Source organism: Antennarius striatus, chromosome 8 (assembly GCF_040054535.1).
Source record: "Antennarius striatus isolate MH-2024 chromosome 8, ASM4005453v1, whole genome shotgun sequence".
NCBI lineage: Eukaryota > Metazoa > Chordata > Actinopteri > Lophiiformes > Antennariidae > Antennarius > Antennarius striatus.
In genome coordinates, this window is record NC_090783.1 from 24,074,657 (window position 1) to 24,082,758 (window position 8,102).

General features: G+C 49.0%; 1 protein-coding gene across 1 annotated transcript; it reads left to right on the forward strand.

The window, feature by feature from the left end:
• Positions 1 to 3,731: 3,731 nt before the first annotated feature.
• LOC137600634 (signal recognition particle subunit SRP54-like) lies at positions 3,732 to 7,627 on the forward strand. The gene is made up of 15 exons (XM_068322364.1): positions 3,732 to 3,896; positions 3,977 to 4,068; positions 4,153 to 4,237; positions 4,334 to 4,438; positions 4,662 to 4,728; positions 5,094 to 5,151; positions 5,228 to 5,378; positions 5,445 to 5,593; positions 5,696 to 5,796; positions 5,891 to 5,959; positions 6,046 to 6,119; positions 6,304 to 6,403; positions 7,105 to 7,275; positions 7,358 to 7,450; positions 7,539 to 7,627. The coding sequence occupies exons 1-15, from the start codon at positions 3,819 to 3,821 to the stop codon at positions 7,625 to 7,627; spliced, it is 1,482 nt and encodes a 493-aa protein (XP_068178465.1). The 5' UTR covers positions 3,732 to 3,818.
• The last annotated feature ends 475 nt before the right edge of the window (positions 7,628 to 8,102 follow it).

Here is an 8,102-nt window from a genome sequence, read left to right on the forward strand (position 1 = left end):
GCCACGTCAATTTAATGAAATTAAATTTAACTGCATAATATTTTTAAACAAATGACTGACGTGAAAAGCTTGACCGCTCCATCATTTTAGGAGCAGAGTATTTTTAAAGAGTATTTCCCCACAGAAGTGTGGATACACCAGATGATCACTCTTGTTCTGATTAAAATCCCTAAAAGGCACAACAAACAAATGAAACTAATGAAAAACTCACTTCCATTGATTCCAAACGTATTCTAATCAATTATTCCATCTATTACGAGTCAAATTACTGACTCTATTGAGCTTTATTTACAGAGCACCAAAGGAAATAATTAAATAGTACAAGTCAAAGGTTACTAGAAACCAATGCAGAGTGAGAACCTCGTTAAAGTTTACAACCTGGAACAGGATGAGCTGCAGGAACCCACCGCCACACGCAGTAATAAACTTGGCAGAAGGCTAACGCTAAGGTGGCTATAAGATAAGATAAGATAAGATAAGATAAGATAAGATAAGATAAGATAAGATAAGATAAGATAAGATAAGATAAGATAAGATAAGATAAGATAAGATAAGAAAAGATAAGATACTGTTCTGAACAGCCAAACAGCAAGTGGAGATCCAACAGTCCTGACATGTCCTGATGTCCTGCTGTAGACGTCAAGGGAGCCTTGGACCTGGTATGGCATGTTGCATTGTGGGCAACCACGAGGAAGTATAACATCAGCCCTAACCTTGTCGGAGTCATTCAGCACCTGTACAGCAAATCCACCAGTACAGTTCTCTACAACGGAGCTTTTGGAGACTGGTTCAGGACTATAATTGGGGTGCGCTGTGGTAGAATGATTTTAAAACTATTTTTTAAATAATAGCGTTTAAATTATATACAATGCAATGTAATTTGATCTGTTACATAACACATTGTGAAAGATGACCTTTTAAGGAATCTGACTTAATGACTATTGTGAGAGGGACATTTTCCTAAAGCCTGAATAACAGGAAATTCCCTCACACTCATGATAAGAGAGGGCTTACCCCTCCTCATTGATATAAGGAGCCATGAGGGGGGAAAGAGAGTAGTTTGGGGCTCCAGGAGGATTGTACCAGAGATCTCATCACTTTAGATAAGCTTTTAATTGTTTTTCTGTTTGTATCTTTGATGACACTGTTGGACTTCTCCTCAACCTATCTATGATTTGAATTGGGTTAGTTATCTCCTACACCCAACGTGTCACAAATGAGGAAGTCCAGCAGAAGATCAGCCAAGCCACCGGCCCACATGAGGACCTGCTTACCACTGTTAGAAAGCAGAAACTAAGGTAGTAGAGACACATCACCAGATCTTCCAGCCTTGCTGAAGCCATCCTACAAGGAACTGTACAGGGTGGCAGGAGACGAGGGGGCAAAAGAAAAGATGGGAGGACACATCAGAGAATGGAGTCACCTGACCCTCAGTGAGGCAGTGACAGCTGCTGAGAGCTGGTCAACAGATCGTCTGTGGTGCCCCAACAACCCTCCGTGGTTATGGGATAGGCTAGGCTATGCTAGATCCACGGCTAACGGGGCTGACTTCGTCTAAGTTGTGGAACCCCTTGGGTCCAGGTGTACCCCTGAGATACTCCTACTTTTACCTGCACGCGCCTCGAAGATAGACGCTGACGTCATCCCGTGTTCCATCACGGTACCCCTGAGACTCAGGATTTTACTGATCAGTGATTGGATGAATGAAGTGTGCTCATCGATCATCACCTGACTGATTACCTGTTGATTTTAAACAGCCTCACCTGGAAAGCATCAAGGACAAAACACATTTATTTATTGTGTTAAATTACTTTAATTTTCTATAGTGATGTAAAAAAACCTGAAAGTTCTTTAGAGCGCATGACTTTTTTAAACACCTTAAGTGCTGCCTGCACTTGTTTGGTGGTTCATCACGTGGGCGTCACGTGGAGCAGGTGGGTGTGTGCACAGGTACATTCTCAAAACTGGCAAATACATTTTTTGATAAATGTTATGACTGGTTAGAAATGTAAAACACCCAAAAGCCACGCCCATCCCACATTCTCGTGTTTTATTCACTGTTTGATTATAACTGTCATTTTGGGGGGTTCAAACTAACACATCTTAATATATTCTTATAACACAGTACAAATCATTGTCTAAAATTAGCATAAACATCAATCAACAGTTAAATCCTTCTGTTAAAATGGCTCTATGTCCAACACTCATTAAACTACGCCGATGTCATCATGGCAAAATGATTTTCAAAGCCTATAAAGTAATAATATCTCCTTTCATGTCCATATAAATACTACTGACATGGCAGAAGCCACTCTAAAGAACAACCAGCGGTGACAGGAACAGGCTTGTCCAGTCATCCAAGAGTTGTAAACCCATCCAAACTCAGAACCTGTGTCCAAACAGTAAGGATTGTCCTATTTCTATTTCTTCCTCAGTTGAGTCCAGTATCTCAGAATGTATCCGAGTCCACTATGGGCACCTGAAGGCAACACTCAATAGTCAGTGGACTCTGTCTTCATAGTAACGGTCAACAACAAACTGAAGAGACACATAGCGGCTAAATGTTAGTTTCTGACATAAGTAACTAATGGCTGGAGTTTGTGTTTTTGGGGGTGAACTGTGCGTCACAGGGGCCGCGGTGGCGCAGTGGGTAGCGCTGTCCTCGTACAATACCACAGTTCCTCTCTGGGCACCCTGTCATCAGCTTTCTCCAGATCTACAAAAACACAATGCAGCTCCCTCTGACCTTCTCTGTACTTCTCTATCAACATCCTCAAAGCAAATACTGCATCTATAGTACTCTGTTTTGGCATGAAACCATACTGCTGCTCACAAATGTTCACTTCTGCCCTTAGTCTAGCTTCCACTACTCTCTCCCATAACTTCATTGTATGGCTCATCAGCTTCATTCCTCTGTAGTTGCCACCACTCTGCACATCTCCCTTGTTCTTAAAAATGGGCACCAGCACACTTCTCCTCCATTCCTCAGGCATCTTCTCACTATCTAAGATCCTGTTGAACAACCCAGTCAGAAACTCTACTGCCACCTCTCCTAGACACTTCCACACCTCTACAGGTATATCATCAGGACCGACTGCCTTTCCACTCTTCATCCTCTTCAATGCCCTCCTCACTTCATCCTGACTAATCTTTGCTACTTCCTGGTCCACAACAGTCACCTCTTCTAGTCTTTGTTCCCTCTCATTTTCCACGTTCATCAACTCTTCAAAGTACTCTTTCCATCTTCCCATCACACTACTGGCACCTGTCAATAGACTTCCATCCCTATCCTTAATCACCCTAACCTGCTGCACGTCCTTCCCATCTCTGTCTCTCTGTCTTGCCAACCGGTATAGATCAGTCTCTCCCTCCTTACTGTCCAACCTAGCATACAAGTCATCATCAGCTTCTTGTTTGGCCTTTGCTACCTCTACCTTCACCTTACGCTGCATCTCCCTGTACTCCTGTCTACTCTCCTCAGTCCTCTCAGTGTCCCACTTCCTCTTGGCTAACCTCTTTCTCTGTATACACTCCTGTACCTCCTCATTCCACCACCAAGTCTCCTCATCTACTTTCCTTCCAGATGACACACCAAGTACTCTCCTACCTGTCTCCCTGATCACATTAGCTGTAGTTGTCCAGTCATCTGGTCTTCTCCTCTATGTGTGGAATATTAGCTTCCACTCTAAATCCGCTCTAAATCCGAGACAATCCGTTAACAGCAAATGTTTTATTAAATGGTCGTTACTTTGTGACAAAATGTGTGTAAACGATCATCGGTTCGTATGTTTCCTTCACGATCAGTTTAGACTTCCATCATGGTGTTAGCCGACTTGGGGAGGAAGCTCACCTCAGCGCTGAAGTCACTCAACGAAGCCACCATCGTCAATGGAGAGGTAACGGACACACGGAGGTCACGTGACGAGCGATGAGCGAGGTTGACTTTGATGAGGAGTGAAATGTGTTTGTCCTCCAGGTGTTAAACGCCATGTTGAAGGACGTGAGCGGTGCTCTTCTACAGGCCGACGTCAACGTCAAACTGGTGAAGCAGCTCAGAGACAACCTCACGTGAGTGGAGATCACCCGAGTCCGGATCCGGGATGGAACCCGACCCGGTCCAGCAGCTGAACCGTGTGCTTTTTGTCCCTGCAGGTCTGCCATAGATCTGGAGGGGATGGCTTCAGGTATGAACAAGAGGAAGATGATCCAGCAGGCTGTTTTTAACGAGCTCATGCAGGTGGGGTTGTCACACCTGGAGGGGTCCTGGCAGTTATCTAGAATTTACATTGGATAAATATTTACCCCCCCCAAAAATATACTGTGTATTTAACAGCTGCTGGACCCCGGAGTCAGGATCTGGACCCCCACCAAAAGAAAGACCAATGTCATCATGTTTGTTGGTCTCCAGGGCAGCGGGAAAACCACCACCTGCTCCAAGGTGAGGTCACACACCGGAGGCATGGCCCCGCCTCCTGCCTTCATTTACATTGTGTTGTATTGTGACGCAGAGCGCCCCCTGCTGGACGTTGTGTTGTATTGTGATGCAGAGCGCCCCCTGCTGGACGTTGTGTTGTATTGTGATGCAGAGCGCCCCCTGCTGGACATTGTGTTGTATTGTGACGCAGAACGCCCCCTGCTGGTTTGACTTCTTTTTTTTGTAGCTTGCTTACTACTACCAGAAGAAAGGCTGGAAGGCCTGCTTGGTCTGTGCCGACACCTTCAGAGCCGGTAATCAACACCTCACACACACCTGTGACACCTCACACACACCTGTGACACCTCACACACACCTGTGACACCTCACACACACCTGTGACACCTCACACACACCTGTGACAAGTCACACACACCTGTGACACGTCACACACACCTATGACATGTCACACACACCGACACCTCACACACACCTGTGACACTTCACACACACACACACACACACACACACACACACACACCTCACACACCTACGACCCGTCACGCCCGTCTCACCTGGTCTGCGTCAGGTGTTTTCCTCCTGTCTTCTCCTGGGGCCTCAGAGTCTGACCCCTGACCTCCTTCCTGTGGTCTCTGACGCCCCTCCTCTCGTCTCTCAGGCGCCTTCGACCAGCTGAAACAGAACGCCACCAAAGCCAGAATCCCGTTCTACGGCAGGTGAGTTCTACCTGGATGGCTGGAGGGGCGTGGCCCTGGCCGTGGTGTGACGGTCGCTCTTTGGCGTTGTGTTCAGTGACACGGAGATGGACCCGGTGGTGATCGCCACAGTGGGCGTGGACAAGTTCAAGGCGGAGAAGTTCGAGATCATCGTCGTGGACACGAGCGGCCGACACAAACAGGAGGAGGCGCTGTTCGAGGAGATGCTGCAGCTGTCCTCCGCCGTGGTGAGTCCCTGAACGCACCGCCTCCAGAGAGGAAGGTGTCGCGTTGACCTGCGACTGTTTCCATAGAAACCAGACAACATCGTTTACGTGATGGACGCGTCCATCGGCCAGGCCTGCGAGTCCCAAGTCAAAGCCTTTAAAGACAAAGTGGACGTGGCGTCGGTGATCATCACCAAACTGGACGGCCACGCCAAAGGAGGAGGAGCTCTGAGCGCGTAAGGCCGCCGCCCTTTCTCCCGTGTCGGCGTTGTGTTGACGTTTGGTCGTTGACCGCTCGCCGTTCTCGTTGAGTGATGTCATTCGATGCTTCCCGTCAGTGTGGCCGCCACCAGGAGTCCCGTCATCTTCATCGGAACCGGAGAACACCTGGGCGACCTGGAGCCCTTCAAAACCAAGCCGTTCATCAACAAACTGCTCGGTAACGTCTTTGTGGTCGGGGACGTCTGGGGCAACTGGGCGTGGTCTGAGGCGTTTCCGTGGAAACCTGTCGTAACTTCTCTCGTCACCATCAGGAATGGGCGACATCGAGGCTTTGGTCGACACGGCGAACGAGCTGAAGCTGGCCGACACCCTGAAGAAAGGTGAGACCCTGAAGCTGGACGCCGCTGTCAGTGAACATGCAGTGCATTGTGGGTAAGAGCACTGACCTGTGACCTGTGACCTCCAGGTTCATTCACGTTGAGAGACATGTACGAGCAGTTCCAGTCCTTTAGGAGTATGGGATCGGTCACACACATCCTGGTAAACACCGGGGTCACATGACTTCTTCATCGCTGTCACACGTGTGTGTGTGTGTGTGTGTGTGTGTGTGTGTGTGTGTGTGTGTGTGTGTGTGTGTGTGTGTGTGTGTGTGTGTGTGTGTGTGTGTGTGTGTGTGTGTGTTACTCGTAGCTGTGATGCATTTGTGTGTCTGCGATGCGTTCAGGGGATGATTCCAGGGTTCGGTCCAGATGGCATGAATGAAGAGGATTGTCAGAAGAAAATAAAGAGAATGCTCGTCATGATGGACAGCATGAACAACCACGGTAACACACACACACACACACACACACACACACACACACACACACACACACACACACACACACACACACACACACACACACACACACACACACACACACACACTTCTTCTTCTTCGCTGCTCCTGATTGGTCCGTGTCTCCTCTTCCTCTTCGCTGCTCCTCATTGGTCCGTGTCTCCTCTTCCTCTTCGCTGCTCCTCATTGGTCCGTGTCTCCTCTTCTTCTTCACTGCTCCTCATTGGTCCGTGTCTCCTCTTCCTCTTCGCTGCTCCTCATTGGTCCGTGTCTCCTCTTCCTCTTCGCATTGGTCCGTGTCTCCTCTTCCTCTTCGCTGCTCCTCATTGGTCCGTGTCTCCTCTTCTTCTTCGCTGCTCCTCATTGGTCCGTGTCTCCTCTTCCTCTTCGCTGCTCCTCATTGGTCCGTGTCTCCTCTTCCTCTTCGCTGCCCCTCATTGGTCCGTGTCTCCTCTTCCTCTTCGCTGCTCCTCATTGGTCCGTGTCTCCTCTTCTTCTTCGCTGCTCCTCATTGGTCCGTGTCTCCTCTTCCTCTTCGCTGCTCCTCATTGGTCCGTGTCTCCTCTTCCTCTTCGCTGCTCCTCATTGGTCCGTGTCTCCTCTTCCTCTTCGCTGCTCCTCATTGGTCCGTGTCTCCTCTTCCTCTTCGCTGCTCCTCATTGGTCCGTGTCTCCTCCTGGTCTCCAGAGCTGGACAGTGAAGAAGGAGCCAAGCTGTTCAACAAGCAGCCCGGCCGGATCCAGAGGGTGGCTCGGGGGTCGGGCTCGGAGATGGCAGACGTCCATGAGCTGCTGGCGACGTACAACAGGTACGCCAAGGCGTACAAGAAGATGGGGGGCACCAAGGGAGTCTTTAAGGGTAAGGGGGTGTGGTTTGGGTTGGGGGCGGAGCTTGCTGTAGGGCGGATGTGAGGAGGTGTGACCTGTCTGGTGCCTTTCAGGAGGAGACATGTCGAAGGGCGTGAACCCGTCTCAGATGGCCAAACTCAACCAGGGGCTCAAAATGATGGACCCCCGCGCCCTGCAACAAATGGGTGAGGCCCCGCCCACTCGCCACTGGTTCTCTTTGAGGCAGAGATGTCCCCCTCCGTCCGGTCGTCATGGCGTCTCCTTTGTTTCCAGGCGGTGTGGCCGGTTACCAGTCGCTGATGCAGCAGGTCCAGCAGGGAGCCGCCGGCAGCACCAAAGGCAAAGGACCCAAGAAGAAGTGACCGGCGACCAATCAGCTGCCTTCATACGTTAACCGTTCGATGCACTAGTTATACCCCCACTGTTCACACGTGGGCTCAAAAATAACCCCAACTACAAAGGATGCATTTTGGCAATAGATCGGTTGTTATTCTGGTTGTTAAACTCTGTAAGACAAAGAGTAGTCACGTGTTCGTATTCCAGACGTTGTTCATGAAACATGTTGGTGACATGAGGCCATTTGCATTTTAACAATGAATTTTAATTTCTTAATTTTAAGAATTGGCAGTTTTTGTACCACTACCCCCCCAAAATGACCCCAATAAAAATGTGAGTTGTTACAAGTTCCATTGAGAGCTCCAAGAGGAATTGTCTTCTTCCTGGGGAGATACCTGCGTGACCCTCAAGGTGCTGAGCCCTGAAAGGTGTTCAGGCATTCAGAGGTCAGTCATGTTCTACCAGAGCACCTTGGGCCATCTCTGGGTCTGGTGTGGACAG